Raw genomic sequence first — 20,601 nt, 5'->3', positions numbered from 1 at the left:
ACAGTACTGGAAGTTCTGCTGCTGGAAGGCAAGAAGAAGAAACAAAAGGCATTCAACTTAGAAAGAAAGAAGTAAAATTATCTCCGCAGATAATATGATCTTACTTGTAGAAAACCCTAATGATTCCACCAAAAATGTGTTAGAATAAAGGCGTTCAGCAAACTAGCAAGACACAAAAAGTCAACACACAAAATGTTGTGTACATCACATGTTGCATGCTGCACAAGAACAATGAACAATCTGAACAGAAAATTACTAAAGAAATATCATTCACAATAGCATCAAAATACTTAGAAATTAACTTAACCAAGGAAGCGGAAGTCTTGTATAATGAAAACTACAAAACACTGCTGAAAAAAATTCAAGATGACAAATAAGTGGAAACACATTCCATACTGATGAACTGAAAAACTTAATATTATTAAAATATCAATACTATACAAAGAGATCTACAAATTCAATGCCATCTCCATCAAAATCTCAATGGCTTTTTTTTTTTTTTTGCATAAAGAGAAAACCATCCTAAAATTCACAAGGAATCTCAAGGGACTCCAAATAGCCAATACAATCTTTAAAAAAACGAAACCAGAGGACTTGCTCCTGATTTCAAAACTTACTACAGAGCTACAGTAATCAAAACAGTATGGTATTGGCATAAAGGCAGGCACAGAGTCTAAAGAAACAAAACAAAGTCCAGAAACAAACCTTCACATATACAAATTATTTTTGACAAGGGTGTCAAGATCATTCAATGGAGAAATAACAGTCTTTACAACAAATGGTATTGGGAAAACTGGATATCCACATGCAAAAGAATGAAGGTGAACCTTTGCTATTACTATATACAAAAATTAACTCAAAAATGGATCAAGGACCTAAGTGTAAGACCTAAAACAATGAAACTATTAAAAGAAAACACAGGACAAAAGCTTCACAATATTGGATTTGGCAATAATTTCTTGGATATGACACCAAAGGCACAAGTAACAAAAGAAAAAAATGAACATACTGAAAATCATGAAAACTTTAAAATTTGTACATCAAAAGACACCATCCATAGCATAAGAAGGGAACCCACAGAATGGGAGAAAAATATGTGCAAATCATGTATCTGCTAAGAGATTAATATCCAGAATATATAGAGAACTAAAACTTAAAAACCAAAAAAAAACCCAATTCAAAAATGTTTAATAAAATATCTGAGTATTTTTCTGCAAATAAGATATATGAATGGCCAATAAGCACACGAAAAGGTGTGTAACATCACTAACCAATAAGGAAATGCAAATCAAAACTACAATCAGATACCACCTTATGCCCAGAAGGATGACTACTATAATAAAAAAAAAAATAACAAAAAATAACAACTATTGATGCCAATATGAAAAAAAACTGGAACCCTCATGCACTGTTTGTGGGAATACAAAATGGTACAGTGTCTGTGGAAAACAGCGTGGTAGTTACTCAAAAAATTAAAAACAGAACTACCAAATGATCCAGCAATTCCACTTCTGGGTATATATCAAAAGAACTGAAAGCAGATCTTGAAGAAATTATCTGTACACCTATGTTCAGAGCAGCATTATTCACAGTAGCCAAAATGTGGAAGCAACGAAGGGTCCAGAGACAGAAAAACGGATGAGTAAATGTAATACAGACATACAACGGGATATCATTCAATGATGAAAGAAGATTCTGCAATGTTCTACAACATGGATGAACCTTGAGGACATTACACTAAGGGAAATAACCCAGTCACAAAAAGACAAATGCTGTGTGATTCCATTGTATTAAGTACTTGGAGTAGCCAAAATCATAAAGTCAGAATATATAATGGTTGCTGTCAATGGCTAGAAAGAGGGAAAAATAGAAAGTTATTCTATAATGGGTATAGACTTTCACTACTACAAGATGGTAAGAGTTACAGGGACGGATGGTGGTGATGGCAGCACAATAATGCGGAAGTATTTAATACCACTAAAACTGTACACTTAGAAATGGTTAAGTCAGGGGGAGGGTACAGCTCAAGTGGTAGACCACATGCCTAGCATGCATGAGGTCCTGGGTTCAATCCCCAGCGCCTCCTCTAAAAAATAAATAAGTAAACCTAATTATCCCCCCAAATATATATAAAATAAAGCTTCTTTTAAAGATTAAAAAAAAGAAATGGTTAAGTCAGTAAATTTTGTGGTAACTGTATTTTGTCACAACAACAACAAAAAAACCACAACAGTGGTTTGAAAATTGCAATCCTCAGACCATTAATATCATCAATGTTAGCAGCAATATTTTCTGGTGATGTTAGAGAGGCAAATTTTTGACCAAACCCCAAATTTACAGAATCAGAAACTCTGGGTCCAGCAATCTGTTTTTTAGCAAGCCCTCTAGTTAATTCTGATATACCCTAGAGTTTGAGAACTGATTGAAAAATGTTGCAATAAGACTACTTTTATGAAGTAAAATAAAAAGTAATCAGTATTTTTAACCCACCATGACCAATAACACCCCATCAACCTCACTTAGAATATCTGTAACTTTAAAAACTTTTCAGGCTGAGAAATTCAGTGCTCAAGCTGTTCAATTTATGGAGGCAAATTGTTTTTCATGAATTTACATTGCCATCTACTGGCAGTTGCTAAAACTGCAGCTAAAGCAGATTTTAAATAAGGGTGTATCTTTGCATTTCTAGGGTGAAACTTACTTTTAAAATCAGTTTTAAACAGACTCACAGACATAGAAAACAAACTTATGATTACTGGGGGAGGGTAAATTGGGAGTTCAAGATTTGCAGACACTAACTAATACATATAAAATAGACAAGTTTATACTGTACAGCACAGGGAACTATATTCACTATCTTCTTGTAACTTACGGTGAAAAATATGAAAACAAACATATGTATGTTCTTATATGACTGAAGCACTGTGCTGTACACCAGAAACTGACAAAACATTTTAAACTGACTGTACTTCAATAAAATATATATATACATAAAACTTTAGAATGAAAAAAAATTTTAATCAGTTTTAATAATTTTTAAAAGTACAACAAAACATATACTGAAGCTACAAATAGTTCTTCATAAAGGAGTACAAATACTGCTAAATAATGGATCTCCAGCTTCAGAACTTCAAAACAAGATTTAATTGAGGAAATAAATCAAGGTAATGGAAAGTTCACGTGAAGTGTCCTAAATTAAAAAACTGCAAAGAACACAGTCCTTCCTGGTTCATTAGGCATATTTAATGAATCTAAAAAATGTGTATTATAGTCACTAACTCAGTAATTAAATGAACAATTCATTTCTCCAAATTTGTCTATGAAAATTAGTCTAAGGAGTTATATTGAGGAATAAAGGGCCTATTTTACTTCAAGTTTACTTGCCATTTATATTTCAATTATATTGTATAATTGTATGTTCAATTATATAATTGCATACTGTATAACTATTTTCAATTACACAATGTAATTCTATATTGTTATATATTCAACTCCTTTCTTATAAAACTTAATACAAAATTACATTCTTCTTGAAAATAGTATTTGCCACTGTCGTTTAAAATCAAGAAAGCCAATCCCTTAAGTTAGGTATCTAAGATCACAATAAAACTTTAAGCCTCAAAATGGAGAGCTTAAATCATACAGCCAACATTTTTTATGAACAGAAAAAATTTCCAAGTTCAACAACCTTCTCTTGATTTAAGTATCTTCTAACAGCTCTATGTGATCAGAAATGAAAAAGCTTTATTTTTGCTAACAAATGTGACTACTGTAGATATTTCCTAAATTATTGCCCTTGACCAGCTCTTATGTATGAGTTAAAAGAATTCTTTATTAACCTTAAAGAGAAAGTCCTACAAATGGTATCTGATACATAATTTTTCACAATACAAATATAAATCACGTGTTTAAAATGTTACTATGACACAAAGGTCACCAGAATTGTCTTTGTTTTTTTCCCTACCCAAAACTAAGCACAATAGTTTACCAACAAGGACCAAAATTGTTGGATTAATCTCCAATAAATGTACAGTGACAATTTTCATTTCAAAGGAGCTAGTCAGATAAGTTGTCCAAGAACTCTGACACTAAAATGAAAATAAGCAATTTCTTGCAAAGATGAGGTGTGATGGGGGTGAGGGTGGTGAGAATGACCAGTTCTTAAAAATATTCTCTGAACTAAGCACTTTACAGAACTTACCATTTAATTAAAGCACACACTAACTCTTTAAGTATTATTTTCCCCAACTTTATCATTCAGAAACAGATTTGGGTAGTTGCTCAAGCGAATAAGTGGTGGAGTCAGGATACAAAACCAGGCCTGACTCCAAAGCAACGCTCTTTTCCCTGTATCAGTATTTCCCTGAGTTTGGAAGTGGTTTCTTATATATGACACAGAAACACAAGCAATAAAAGAAAAAAGATAAAATGGGCTTCATCAAAATTTTAAAAATTTATGCATCAAGACACTTTCAAGAAAGTGAAAAGATAATCCACAGAATGGTAGAAAATATTTTCAAATTATAAATCTAAGAAACCTGTATCTAGAATATCCTTAAAACTTACAACTCAATAATTAAAAGATAAATAACCCAATTAAAAACTGGGCAAAGAATCTGTACTGACATTTCTCCAGAGAAGATACACAAATAGCCAAGAACAACTCAAAAACCTGCTCAAATCAGCAGTCATCAGGAAAATGCAAACCAAAACCACAAGGAGATAGCACTTCACACCCACTAGGATGGCTATTATCAAGTATTATATGATAACAAGTGGATTGTTGGTGAGGATGTGTAGAAATCAGAATCCTTCTACACTGCTTGTGGGAATGTAAAATGGCAGAGGCACTTTGGAAAAGGGTCCGGCAGCTTTTAAAAAGTTTAAACATCAAGTTACCATCTGACCTAGCAAATCCACTCCTGGGTACATATACCCCAAAAGAAATGAAAACATGTACACGCATGTGTACAAACATGTATTTTTTTAACAGCAAAAACTTTGAAAACCATAATTCAATAATTGGAGGTATGATACTGATAAAAGACTATGCTGTCATTAAAAAGAAGACATTGAAGACTACATAATAACACATTAAATGTCTGTGAAACCGCTAGAGGGGATAGGAAAAACAAACTTTTACTGTCAAAATTACTACAGCTACATATATATACCACAAACAAACTCATGGGAGAAAAAAATCTTGAAAGGAATTACATGGAAAGTGCTCTTAATGCTTTTAAATTCTATATTCACAATTTAAAATGCCGGAGACATTTTTTAAATACCTTTTTACAATTGTACTGTATCCTAAGCTAACATAGAAAGGAATCCTGACGTGGATTATTCTTTAAGAGTTGGAAGGTTACAAAACCGTAATTTTTTATCAGCCTTAACCTCTGAAATCATTCAGGAGTTAAAAATGCAGCCTTAGCTAAAAACACTGCTAGGTAGAAATATGCAAATTTTTTAATGCCCTTATGAGTAATCACATATATATGTCGCCAAAATGATTTGAGAAGCATTTCCCATATTTGTAGTTTTTTTCCTCACTAAACTAAGTTCTGACAACTTCATTTTCTGCAGTTTAATTCAGTTCTCAAAAGCACATGGTATGTGTTCCTGTTGTGTACTTAAAAATTAACACTAAAGAGATGTCAAAGATTCCTATTTAAATTAATGCAGTCTCAATGCCTTGTCTAAAAATGCAATTTCCAGCCTTTATAAAACACCAACAAATGCTTAACACCTTTACAATCGTAATTTGGAATCAATATTGGAGGGTTTTTTTTTAAGTCTATGCCCCTTATGAAAACTGAGAAAGTCAAGCTCAATGACAGCTTAAGAACAAATTCTTTAGTGACCACTGTATTCAGTAGCTGCTGTAGGCGTGTTACAAAAGCAGGACTCTACTTTAATTCACATACAGAAGTTCTTTCTAATTTCTGACATTTCACCTCATCTTTCTCTTCTGTCACCCTTGCCAAAAAAAAAGAGAAGACTTCTGGCAAATGCTAATTTAAATGACCTACAGAAACTGTCAGTAGGGGCTGCTACATCTTTTCATAAGAATCAATCACTATCTATCAAAAAATCAATAGCAGAAAAAAAAATCACTAGCAACACCACTGCAGTCAAGTAAAGCACACTACAGACATTAAAGAACTAATGTAAACGGCACTTTTCACTAATCAAGTGCGATGGGTATCTTTCTAGAAGTGGGAATCTGTCCCATTAATGAGGAGACTGAGTGCGCCACGATGGGAGCAGAGCTCTCAAGTTCTGTTAGCCACCCTCAAGCCACTCTCCTCTAGATATTATCAATTGTCCCTTTTAGTTTATAAAACCTGCTGCCAAAGGAAGAGAGTTCCAGTTATACCTCCCATTGACCTTTTCTCAATATTTTGTTATTCATAATTATTGCTAATTTACAATTAATTATGGGTCAAAGCTAAATAAAGTGATAGAGGTTTAACTAAAAATACTTCGGCATTTCTACAAAATCTTTTCCTTATCCACTAGTAACTCTCAAAAACTGATTACACAAAAGAACACATGATTTTAGACCTTAATAAATAAGAAGCAATGCTTGGAAACAGAAGTAGAGCTTATTTTCGATTAATTCAATTTTCTAATTATCTTTCTAATTTAAGACCAAGTCCATTTTCTAATTTTAAAAAGGAGAAAAATAGTCTCTTTATTAGAAAACTAGATAAAACTGTCTTTATTAAAATGCAACCTATTAGTTAAAACTAATGGTACCAAGTGACATTTGACTGTTGCACTAACAATTATCCATGCTCTAACTTTAAAAGCAAACATAACAAATTAAAAAATCCACAATCATACTGTAAAATAATAATCATGAGAGAGTTAAATATAGACCTTTAGTGACAATATGTCAAATTTAAAACCCCACTAGAAAAGCATATCCATTAAAAACAACAACCCTCATGTTGGTGCTTTTATAAAGCCTTTACTCAATAAATTTCATAGGCTGGCACTTCCTCTGATACTACTTAAAGCACATGCACGTAACTTCAGTTTATCTATTATTAAACTAAGGTGTATACCACTAATAGAATAGAGAAAATTATTGAATCACAGCATATTATTCACACGGAAATCTTATATATAATTAAGTTATAAAAAGACTATAGCAAAACTGAATAAAAAGCAAATTTTACCTTTTCCGTATTGTAATATAAGGATTTCAAAGTGGTAAACAAGGGTGGGCAGCCTTTACTGAAGTTAACCCTCAGGAACTTATCCATTAGTTCTCTAAATTTTTCACCTAGAAACAAAAGCGTACTTTGTTATACTTTGATGATGTAAACAGTTCTCAAAATTATCTTGTAAATAAAAATAAAACACCTTCCGAAACAATTATTCCCCTATCCACTGATTAAACACAAAAAGTCAGTTAGCATTACTTCTTGTTTGTTACCACCAAAAATTGTAAAACCAAGTATCTCGGTTGGCAAGTATACTTTCCCTAGATCTAGATGCAAAGTATCTTCAAGGAACAGTTCAAAGGACAGGTAAACAAAAGGACTCTGCATCTTTGAGCAAAAGTAACCTACTATCCATTCTGAATATAGGCCCCATCGGAAATACCTTTCCTAATCTCACTGACCAGCAGAGACTCAATCCTGCCATCTGCAGACATCTCACTGAGGACACGCTGCAAACTACGAAAGGGATTCTACTGTAACCAGCACTATGTTTAAGTAGCAGCCAAAATATCATATCACCAAACAGTATTTACATATGTTTTCTGAACCAACTAGTGATTATTCATTCATTCCACAATCATCTTACTTAGCATCTACTTTGTGCCAGGCATTGCTCCAGGTCAGGGATACAGATGTAATTAAAACAAAAAAATTTTTAAATTCTGCCCTCATGGAACTTATTAACATTCTAGTGGGTGAGATGGGCAATATGCAAAGTAACATACATAAGACATTAGACTAAGCCCTGGGGCATTCTAACATCAGAATTAAATAAATACCCTATTTGTAACATCAAGGAAATAATTCTATTATTGCTAAATTCTTACCAAAAAACATCGGTGTCACTTTTTAAAAGCAGAAAGAAACTGAGAAAAAAATTTCGTTTTAAATACAAAGGCTCTAACCTTCCAACAGTAAGGGTTAACATGTAAGGGCATGGATCTGTCCACTCTAAAAAGATACATATATGTCATGAATGGTTTAACCTAAAGTTAACTACTGAAATGACCTTTCTTAAGGCTTCTGTATGAATCACAATATTTTACCGAAATAACAACCCAAGTGATTATTTTTACTTGTTGTGACTGACACCACTAAGCAAAACATGCATACTCAATATATTATAGATGTCATAAAAATTTGGAGAAAAAAATTTATCAAGTATAAAAAATAGATTCAACATTCATCACCTCAATTTACTATAAAGACTGTTTTCAGATGATCTTTAATCTTTTTATCAGAGGAAGTGCTGGAAAGATCTGATCTCTGAAACTACTACTAAGTGTTAGGGAAGTAATCACGTATACTCAGTCCAGAGTGAAATTCTGTGTTGTCTTCATAATATGTGATTTTCAACAAGTTATATAACAAAGTATATACCAAGACAACAAAGAAGTAGTTTCAGAGATCAAATCTTTCCAGCACTCCCTCTGAGAATAAAGCAGAAGTTAACAATATTGTAGTAGGCAGTAAGAGATGTTGCTTGCTTTGTGTATGACGTTGTCAACTGAAAACCTCACTTAGCCATTGGAAGATGAGGATGACACCAGCCTCAAGGGTACACACTTGTGTGGCTCACACAGGATGACAAGTATACAGTGGTAGCGGAGTGTCTCGCACACCATAACCACTCAATAAATGTCTATCACTGTATGCCTTGATATCTGACAGCCACTGTGTTTCTATAGTTAAGAATGTTTTCCATATGTGCTATCATCCACTGAGAAACCTAGCATTTTGTCTTCATGTCAGAGGCTACTTTGAACTCCTCTTCTTGGTCAACTTTCTCAATCTATTTAGATCATACTACAGATCTGATTTAAAAGGCGATACCCAGCTCTCAAGCATCCACAATATTGAAAGCCTCCTCTCCGACTAAACTATTAGTGAGATTGTGCAGGTAGCTGAGAGAAAGAATGAGGGAAATTGTACATACTGATACAGGACTGAACTCTAGACACAGAGTTAAGTGAAAAGGAAAACCAGGTGCCAGGCAAAGGGGGAAGATAAAAGGAGAACTACCCATAAACCCCACACACGTGTATATTTGCTTATATATGCACAAGGTATTTCTGTAAGAATACACTATCTACTGGTAACAATGGCTGTGTCTAGGGAAGCAAACTTGGTGGCCAGGGGACAGAAATACCAAAAAGACACCGTTTCATTTAGAACTTGCATAAACGTGTTGTCTAAACCAGAAGTCTACACAGCCACTCAACTGCTCGTCACATACTAAATCCCAAATTACTTACTATTTACCCATCTCATAATTATTTTCTTTACGTATAAGAAAAACCACTTCACAAAAAATATTATCTCCCTTCTTCCTAGTCATTTTTAAACAATTCTTTAGTACCCTCATAATCTTTCCTTTAGGGGGAAAAAAAAAGCTATCAATCGTTATGTGCCTGTTTAGCAGTGCAGCTTATAAAACAGGCTGAATGACTACAAAGATGCCAAGCTAATTCACCACTAGATGTAGCACAGATTCACATAAAAACTGATGTCCCCAAAACCACTGGTAAAATAATGAACATAAACAACAAGATCTGATAAACGGGGAATTTATTTTATATAATGGTACATGTTCTCAGAGCAAAAAAGAAATTATAATTATGTGACCTCATGGAGATGTCAGTTAACACTACAGCAGTAATAATACTGAAATATATATATGTATCAAAAGAATAGAATATACACCTTAAACTTAACAGGTTATATGTCAATTACATCTCAGTAAAAAAATAAACAGAAATAATCCAATGAAACAAAAATAAGATAAATAGGAACAAAACTTGATTAGCATTCTACGCTGAATACTCTGAACTATCTCCTTCCCTCTCTCTCCTTGGCCAGTGGAGACTAATAGATCACGATAAATTAAAGTAGTTATTTTGAAAAGACAGGGTATAGCTCAATTGGTAGAGCACATGCTTAGCATGCATAAGGTCCTGGGTTCAATCCCCAGTACCTTCATTAAGTAAATTAACAAATAAATAAACCTAATTACCTCCCCCCTCTAAAAAAAAAACAGGAGTATTGTATTTACAGCACCTAATACTTTAGACTATTGGAGAATCTCCCCGGAACTTCTACTTTATTTACTAATCTGTAGGTAATAAACCTTTTAATCTAAATACTGAAGAATCTTTTTCAAAACTTGCTTTCTAAAGTTTCATCACATTTCTTGAAAAAGATCATATTGCCTTTGATAATACTGAGATGCTTTTCTTATTATATATAAAAATATTTCTAAACAGGCAAATAAAACTTAATGAAGTATTCAGCTGTTGTAGAGATTCAATTAAGCAGTTGCATAATTCTATATATGGTCACCAAGAGCTTTGTAAATACATGCATGTTAGAACCTCACAGTGGTGCTGTCCTTGAAGCCCTCAGCTGAGACCTCCCTTGTCAAGAGATCCTCTTAGCATTTCAAAGACAGGATGTCCTGGAGGGTCCAGGATGATTCCACTTCAACCTAAATCACACTTTAAAATCAACAACTGGCTCCAGGCTATACGTTAGTAAAAATGTGTCTGTTATCATCACTGGGAGTTTTCAGCAAACTTTGTTGACTATGGAAACAAATCTAAGCAGTGTAAACCTAAAGCCCCATGTTCCATAAAGGCATGATGGAACTAATGAAGTCTTATTTGCAAGCCTGAAGTTAAATGAGTTTTCTTTCTTTTCCTAAGAGGCATGTGAATGCATTTGGAAGCCCCGAACTAATATCCCAACTGGCACTATGAAACGCAAAACATAACTTGAGACATTAAAAAAAAAAGCAGCAGCAGCAGCAGCAGCCAGACAGAAAAGACCACCTATAGTATGATTTCAATTATACAAAATGTCCAGAATAGGCAAATCCATAGGTACAGAAAGTGAGACCAGTGGCTGCCCAGTCGCGGGGCAGGGTCTGTTAACGGGTATGAGTGTTCTTTCTGGAGTGATGGAAATTTTCTGAGACCAGACAGTGATGACGGCTGCACAGCTCCATGAATATGCTAAAATGCTGAGCTGCACACTTTTTTAAAGTGAATTTTATGGTGAGTTCTATTTCAAAAAGCTGGGTTTTATTTTGTTTTATTTTTAAAAGGAGATATAGAAATGCGAGTCCAAGCATCTTCCAGAAGATACTTTACTAGGGAAACGCCCCTTCCTGCACAGTGTATCTCATCTTGGAAACTTACAATGCATATACTAAAAGTTCTACAGAAACCTGATTGCTGTGTTTAAGCAGAAGCTTCCCAAAGTCACTTGACTGAGAACATTTCAGTATACCAGCACCCTCCCCACCAAGCCTATTAACATCCACTCGGACTTATGTTCCCTGGAAAATATTAGAAAACCTGCTCTATTTCACAAAGGCCAAAACAAAAAAGAGACGATCAGAAGAATATTATTCATCATCTACAGAATTGAAAAGCACTATTTATTTATTTTTAAATAAATTTGTATCTACTATCTAATCCAATACATTTATAAGAGGTATGTCATATATTTTTAAAGTCAGTGAACTAAAAAGCTTTCAATTTTTATGAAGCTCTTGATAAAAAGAAAATAACACAATTATTCAAACAAATATTTCCATTATTAATGAGAATTCAATGGAAAATATGCTCCCCGTCCTCACTCCAAGCCTAGAATAGAGATTTTTAAGTCACATTAGCTTTCTAGGGTCTGACTGGCATTCAAGGACATGCCAATTCCAACAAATAACGCATAGTCCATAGCACTTTCAAATAAAAGATGACTTTAAGAAAAAGACACAATTTTCCATGAAGTCATTAACAAAGTCATAAACTATCTGAATAATATACTCTTTACCCCCTATAAGCTCAGAAGTAAATGAGTTCAGCTACATGCTACAATTTAGATCGTCATGAGTATACTGCCGTTCAATAAAAGCCAATCACAGAATATATAGCACAGCGCCCCATTTACATAAAGTACAAAAGCAGGGTTTTTGGTTTTGTTTCTACAGATACAAAATACATGGAGCTCTACAAAAACAATGGCATGATAAGACACAAATCTCAGGAACACGGTCAACTCTGAGAAAAGAGGGTCTTCTTTGGGATTGGGGATATTCTTATCTTAAACACTGGTGGGCACGAGGGGCTCACAACTCTTTGAATTTGTGCTCTAAAAAAAAGATGTTACAATTTCAAAACTTCTACCACTTAACTCAATACCTTACATGTGATTTGTCATCAATTCTAGGGAATTCAATTTACCTTCTAAATACAGTGTTTACTTTTTAAAGTCACATAAAAAAACAATTTTATATAGGTAGCTTCTGATACTTAAAACCAACATAAAGCTAAACCAACATAGATAATCTTAACAACAAATGCATAACAAGTTAATAACTGATCACTCCCACCCACAAGACTGGTGTAGATGTAAACTCTATTCCAGAAACAAGGTTTTAAAATGTGAATGATGTTGCGTAATCTCAACAAATAATTATTAGTGTTACAAAAGATATCCTAGTATTACCTGGGACAAGATTCAAAGGTAATCTTCTAGGTGAAATTGCTCTGGGGTACTGCTTACTAATTTCTTCATAAATTTGAAGCCTCTCTTCTAAAGTGCCTATTATCAGTAAATATGTGTGAGATTCAAAGTATCAAAACTTTTATCTATGACAAAATGCTAATAAACTTAAATAATTATGTTATAAATAAAAATTGCATTATCCATATTAAAGCTGCTCTCAATTTTTGTAAGAATGACATTAAAATCGCTGTGGCAGTGAAATAATATAATCAGTAAATTACCACTTTAGATCCAATCTTCAGAGAAATCTAAACTTCATTACAACAGATTCTACTACATGCAACTCAAATCATATACACACCAGACAGACAGACTCAGGATACACTGCACTTCTCCTATAGCCCCTGCATGCACAACTCGTGATCAATGTTCCTTTGTAACATATCTTACAGAAATCCTCTGAATCAATAAAGCTTAACATAGACTCCCACAAAAGTCTATAATGCCTACTGATGAGGCTTACAGAAGCAACAGCTTTAGGGTCATGACTGAGATATTTTAAAAGATGGACTAAATTTGTAAGGTAGCTTTGACACTTAAAATCTTCAGTGAAACTCCATTACAAAGAATCCCATCAGTACAGATTGTCTGAAGTGACAATTATTTCTCCCAAACATAATGATACAAAATATATTTCTAAAAGAATATTCTATCTTCGCCCTCAAGACTAACCTAATTTTATAGTACTAAATAGAAGATCTACATATAAGCTACAAGAGCAATTTGCAGAGTAGAATCTGGGTCTAATTTATTATTTTAAAATAATATCCTGCATAATTTACTAAGAGAGACTACATGCATTATTTCATATAAGCCATGAGACAATAGCAGAATTTTAAGAAAAAGCAATAAAACTGTTTTTAAACTATAAGCTTTTAAGTGGATTTTAATTCAGACCAGAGAAATATAATTACTGTTAAGAATAACCCTTGGTGCTAGCAATCAAGGTATATTCACAGTAAGCATAGTGTTCAGTATTAAAGATTATAAACATGGCACTTTAAAAAGTGAAGTCCAATTTTGTTTAGACTCCTTCCTTCCCCCAATAAAATGTTTGGAGCTCCAATGTAGTTGAATTTTAAAAACTGGGATATGTGAGAAATAATTTTCACATTCTGTTAACAATTTGGAGATCTCAGGAACTATTAAAGACTTCTACACTAAAATGTATATGAAGGCTATTGTGTATTTTTTAAAAGCAGTTCTTATATTTATGCCTAATCTTAGAGAATGACAAGCCATAAGTATAAAAAAATTTCTCCACTACCCTAGATAAAACAAGTCTTAGAAATGTTGTTAAATTAACATCATGACAAACCTAACCATCTCAATGCCCTACTTGAAGTCAGAAGTTGGAGCTCCAAAATTTACCATGGGGGAGAAAAGGTCCCAAGGAACCTAAAAAAGTAAAGTAATGTAATTAGTTTTGTAATCAATGTATTTTATAGTAAGCATGGATCCAGACATATGGAACATATTATGACATTTAAATATCTGTATTATAAACATATCAGCAACTGGTAATTTAAAGAAAAATTATAGTTATCTCACATTTCCAACCTTCACACCTATGACTTTTTTCCTTGTTTTTTAAGAAAAAAGTATTGATCTAATCAATATTTTGATTTTCATCATTTTCTTAAGAACAATTATTTAAGGAAGAAAGTTTTTAATAACTCATGATATTAAATTTTAAATATAAACATAGCTCATCCTATTGTAAATGAATGAGTGGCCACCTATTTACCAAACTTTCTAAATCTAAAAATTCTGCTGCTTCCAATACTCTTAAGCTTCATAGTTATTTCATATCAGTTTCATAATTATTTAGGCCGCATTTTAGCAACATAACTGCCCCACAGACATTTAATTATGAAAATATTAGGGAAATTTTGGAGTAATATTCTAGATTTCTGAAAAGAGTCAAGGTTACTTACTTTCAAAAAGATGATGCAAGACATTTTGTTTTACACAAATTAGCCTAGTTTGAAATTAAAAGAATACTCTTTGTGCTGATGCTATATAAAACATACTCAGAAAAATTTCTGTGGCCCAATTCTTGTGTTTAGAACTTGAGAGTAACAGATCTCTAATTCTTTAAAAATATTAAATAATTGTGACATTACTCAGAAAGGGAATGCCCATTTTCTTCCCACTCTAGTTAGTCCAAATTATTAACATTTTAATGGATCAAAAAACCTAAAATTATCTCTATTTGTCACTTAAGTATAAATATTTGAATTCATTTTCACTCCCATGTTTAACCTATAATTTTCCTAAATGGAAAAATGAATGCTAATATCAGAAATATGCATGCTCAAATATTATCACAACTTTGTATTTTATTATACTTCAAATACTAGTTAAGAGAAAGTAGACGAGAAATATTATTACATACTAAGTTGTAGAGCTTTTTCCAGGCCTTCATAGTAACACCAATTTTCTGCATTCCGATCAATCAAGTTTTTGAATACTTCACTGGCTTCTTTTAATCTTCCCAATTTCAACAGCATTTCCCCTAAAATTAAGTTTAAATGTCACATTCATTTTACTTAAACATAGAATACCTTTCTGATGCCAGAGATTTCACTAAGCATTATTAGTATAATAGATGTTAATGAAAGACAGAACTGTATGTTTCCCTTCGGGGCTTGTTACAGTTTAAACAACATAGATTAATTCACAGCTTGCCCTCAGAAATGAACCTCCATTTACACATTCTTAACATTCACTTCTGGCCCCTCCGACACCTATATACATATGATGGATATTAATTTGTTAATAAGTATCCGTGCATTATGCACACTTTTACACACACTTTAAGGTATCTAAAGGTACCCTACGTACAGATTGGTAAATAATTCTAATGAAATATCCCCGCCTTTCTACTGCATGATTTGAATCTACTTTTCCTAATCAATTCATAGGTTAAACAATTCTCCATTCAATTCCCTTGGTGTCCTTTCCAGGTCACTAAAATCAGAGAAGTTTAACTCACAAAACATTAACACTAAATACTACTTCACAGCAAGAAACTGCACAAACCACGTTCACATGTGGATCACCTCTAAGACGTAATTCCTTTCACTAAGCCAGACAAATTAAAGTGCGTGTGGGAAATGAGAATATAAACTTCTCACATATGATGGAAAGCACACCTAATCAAGATAAAAGGGAGAATCTCCAAAAAGAAAATATCTCAACTTTCCATCCCCAAGATTTCCCATTCCTTAAGAATCTGTTTCAAACAAATTACCCTTTGAAATGTCTTTCATCATATACACTATTTTAGCTTTCAGCACCTTGGAGGAGGCAGCATACTATTGTAGTTATTATATATACTATTTTATTATTTATATATGTTATATATTACTCAAGTTCTACAGTAAGACTAAGTATAATTACCAGTTTTACCACTTTATAACTTTGTGACCTTGAGTAGCTTACAAAACTTGCATTTCCATCCCCTTACCTGGAAAATATCAACTGCATCAGTCTGCTTTTATGATCAGCTCAACTAATGTACTTAAAATGGTCAACACAGTACTTGGTACAAAGTGAATACACATAAACGTTTGCTACCTAAAACTGTAAACAGTATGTCAATACTATACTTCAATTAAAAAAATAATAAAAGAAAAAAAACTATGAACATGCCCCATTCTTCCATAAGAGTAGAGGACAGCAGTCATAAGGACTCACGAAAAGACATGAAAGAAACTTAAATGCACATTGTTAAGTGAAAGAAGCCAGTATGATTCCAACCCTGTGACATTCTGTAAAAGGCACAATATGAAGACAGTAAAAGGATCTCTGGTTGCCAGGGTTGGGGGCAAGGAGTAACAAACAGGCAGAACAAAGGATTTTTAGGGCAGTGAAACTGCTCTGTATGATACTCTAATGGTAAATAACATGTCATAATACATTGTTTAAAACCTAGAGGGTACACAACACCAAGAGTGAACCCAAATATAAACTACAGACTTTGGTGAGGGGCAGAGGGGAGGTGGGCTGTGCATGTATGGGGTCTGAGGGTATATGGGAGATCGCTGTACCTTCCACTCAGTTTTGCTGTGAGTGCAGAACTGCTCTAAAAAATAAAGTCTATTTAAATTTAAAAAAAGAAAAAAAGTAAACACTCCAAAGTCAGAAACATCGTGTTTAGAAATTAATGCTACCTCCTAAAAGGCTGAGTGACTTTAGGTAAGTCCTTAACCTCTCTAAGCTCCTTAGTTTCCTCAACTTCAAAATGGGGTAATAAACAACACCCGTGTTACAAGTGCTAAAAAAATCAAGTGAGAAAAAGCGGTTTAACCAATTACCACAGAGGAGTAAATAAATGTTACCTAGCATTTTTATTAACCTTTAGAAGTCTGGCAGTTACATGAGACTTTAGTTTTAAACTAATTATTAATTAATTTAGATGGACATTCTATTTAATACAGTTTTGCTTAGGAAATGGGTAATTGATGAACAAAGCTAAGGGTAAAAAAAAAAACTTTCTCACTCTGTGTTGAGGAACATTTTTAGCAAAGTACTTCTCAAGATGTTGTCTTCATAATTAGCACATAATGAAAACAAATGAATCTTGCTTTCAGGATGATTCCAGTGTCATGATTTACAATTCTCCTTTTACTATATATGAAGATAAACACTGGGGGAGGAGGATGAATACAAAGGCAGCATAACATGCTGCTTAAGAATATAGAAACTGGAAGAGAAGAAGCAAGATGGCAGAGTAGTAGGATGCTTGTAGCTCACCCTCTCCCACAAATACACCAAAACTCACATCTACGGACCCACTCAGCCAACCAGAGCACCTACCGAACTCCAATGGAACATCGCCCTCTTCAAAAGACAAAGATGTCAAAAATCTGGTAGGAAAAAAGGAAAAAAGAAAGAAGAAAAAGCAAAACAGTGCAGGATGATCCCACGGGGAAGGAGCGGCAAAGGAGGACTGGTGCTTGTTCGCTGGGTCTGCCCTCTCCAACGGAGAGGCCAGTGGGACAGAGGGGGAGCCTCTGAGGCTCAGATCTGCCCCGAGCACCCCTTGACTGACAGAACTGAGTTAAACGGGCACAAAGGGTCCCCGCGACACCCAGCCCGAGACGTGAGCCAGCAGCTGGGACCGAGGCAGGAGGCCAGAGCCAGGTGGAAGACTGGGGTGGCTGCACTGAGGCAGCCCCGGGAGACTGCAGGGTGCTGCGCATCATGGCTGGGAGGGGATACAGAGCAGAACAACCTCGGTCCCCCATAAATTGCGAAAAAAGCAAAGCAACACAGCTGGTGTGCCCTGAGGGGAGAGGCACAATAGCCTCTGTCTCCTCAGACCTGCGCTGCCATTACTGGTACTTCTCGGGAGAAGAGAGGCCGGGTGCAGCCACAGCTGCCACCTCCTCCTATGCGCAGCGTCCGGGCGCGGGTGGGGCCAGACCTGAATCTGCGGGGGGGGGGGGGGGGCTCCGTGTGCCAACCCAAGGCGGAGCGGGCAGTGGCACAGAGCAGTGGAGCGACCGGAGCTGGGAAAGGGCGGGCAGCAACCCACTGTCCTGGCAGGAACGCAGCACCTGACCACAGTGCTGGGAGGGGGCGCGATCCGCCCACCTGCCTCCTCCGAGCACAGCATCTGACTGCAGCATCAGGAGGGGGAGTGACCCACCCGCCCACCGGGTAAGAGCTCAGCACCTGACCCAGTGTTGAGAGGGGGCGTGATCTGCTAGCCAACAGCCACTGGGAGCAGCACAGACGAGGGCGCCAACAGAAGGCCTCTGGAAACAGCAAGCTGAGTTCGCGAAACAGGGCGAAGATACAAAGACCTCGCAATAAAATCATTAAGAGCACACCATCTCCAGGAGAACTAGATAACTGATACTCCTTAAGCCACAGTGCCAGAGAGATATGAGAAATATGAAGAAGCAGAGGAACCACTCCCAATGAAAAGATCAAGAGAAATCCCCTGAAAGCATGATCAAGGAAATAGACATCGATGGCCTACTAGATCAAGATTTCAAAAGAGGAGTGATCAAAGTACTGAAGGAACTAAAAGAAATAGTGTTTAGAGATATAAAATATGACAAAAATGAAATAGAAGCTATAAAGAAGAACCAAGTAGAATTAGTCAACTCATTTGCTGAGATGAGAGCTGACCTAAAGGCTGTACAAAGCAGGCTAGATAATGCAGAGGAACGAATAAGTGACCTAGAAGACAGGACAACAGAAAGCACCCAATCAGAACAGCTGAGAGAAGAACAAATAAAAAACAATGAAAACAATATAAGAGACCTATGGGGTAATATAAAGTGTGCCAATCTACGCATAATAGGGGTTCCAGAAGGAGAAGAAAGAACAAAGGGAATTGAAAAGGTCTTTGAAGAAATCATGACTGAAAACTTCCCAAACCTAAAGGAATCAAATATCCAAGTACAGGAGGCTCAGAGGGTCCCAAACAGGAAGGACCCAAACAGACCCACACCAAGACATATTATAATCAAGATGGCCAGAGTCAAGGATAAAGAAATGATCCTAAAGGCAGCAAGAGAAAAACAAAGAGTGAGTTACAAGGGAACCCCTATAAGGCTCTCAGCTGATTTCTCTACACAAACACTACAGGCCAGAAGGGAGTGGCAAGATATACTCAAAGTCCTTCATGAAAAAAAGATGCAGCCTAGGATACCCTATCCAGCAAGGCTATCCTTTAGAATAGAAGGAGAGATAAAGAACTTCACAGACAAGCAAAAACTAAGAGTTTAGCAACACTAAACCCATGCTAAAAGAAATATTGACAGGTCTACTCTAAATAGAAAAGCAAGATGCTACAAAAATGAGAAACTCATTACTGGAAAGAAGACAACTGCCATGAATTACAAAAAGAATAAACACAAAATTGTTAAAGAAGACATTTAAATCATTAAGAGTGGGAGAGGGAAGCAAGGAAAGCCACTGTGGAAAACAGTATGGAGATTCCTCAAAAGACTAGGAATAGACTTACCATATGACCCAGGAATCCCACTCCTGGGCATAAATCCAGAAGGAACCCTACTTCAGAATGACACCTGCACCCCAGTGTTCATAGCAGCACTATTTACAATAGCCAAGACATGGAAACAGCTTAAATGTCCATCAACAGATGACTGAGTAAAGAAGATGTGGCATATTTATATGATGGAATACTATTCAGCCATAAAAACCGACAACATAACGCCATTTGCAGCAACATAGGTATTCCTGGAGAATGTCATTCTAAGTGAAGTAAGCCAGAAAGAGAAAGAAAAATACCACATGAGATCGCTCATATGAGGAATCTAAAAACAGAACAAAACAAAACATAAATACAAAACAGAAACAGACTCATAGACATAGAATACAAACTTGTGGTTGCCAAGGGGGCGGGGGGTGGGAAGGGACAGACTAGGATTTTAAAATGCAGAACAGATAACAAGATTATACTGTATAGCACAGGGAAATATAAACAAGATCTTGTGGTAGCTCATAGCGGGAAAAAAAAATGTGACAATGAATATATATATGTTCATATATAACTGAAAATTTGTACTCTACACTAGAATTTGACACAACATTGTAAAATGACTATTACTCAATAAAAAAATGTTAAAAAAAATGAACTACGAAGTAAAAAAAAAAGAATATAGAAACTGTTCATCAATTGTACCAAATATGCCACACTGATGCGGGATGTTGAGGGTAGGGGAGTATACGTGTGTGGGTGGGGAGGGCTACATGCAAACTCTATTTTCTGCTCAATTCTGTTGTGAACCTGAAACTGCTCTAAAAGAATAAA

General features: G+C 35.1%; 1 protein-coding gene across 7 annotated transcripts in view; it reads right to left on the bottom strand.

Moving 5' to 3' along the window:
* The window catches only part of NAA16 (N-alpha-acetyltransferase 16, NatA auxiliary subunit), a 57,667-nt gene that overhangs the window by 25,541 nt on the left and 11,525 nt on the right, over nt 1–20,601 (bottom strand). For 5 of the 7 annotated variants that reach the window (XM_064493116.1, XM_064493117.1, XM_064493120.1 and 2 more), the window contains 4 exons: nt 15,202–15,321; nt 14,175–14,201; nt 12,744–12,839; nt 7,188–7,294 (listed from right to left, as the gene is read on the bottom strand). In XM_064493116.1, coding sequence (XP_064349186.1) covers nt 7,188–7,294; nt 12,744–12,839; nt 14,175–14,201; nt 15,202–15,321 — 350 coding nt within the window. The remainder of the gene's footprint in view (nt 1–7,187; nt 7,295–12,743; nt 12,840–14,174; nt 14,202–15,201; nt 15,322–20,601) is intronic. The other 2 variants (XM_010991186.3, XM_010991188.3) reach the window with 2 other exon arrangements.

This window comes from Camelus dromedarius, chromosome 13 (genome assembly GCF_036321535.1).
Source record: "Camelus dromedarius isolate mCamDro1 chromosome 13, mCamDro1.pat, whole genome shotgun sequence".
In the NCBI taxonomy this organism is placed as follows: Eukaryota; Metazoa; Chordata; class Mammalia; order Artiodactyla; family Camelidae; genus Camelus; species Camelus dromedarius.
Note: the sequence above shows the minus strand (reverse complement) of the source record. Positions and strands in the feature narration are given on the sequence as shown.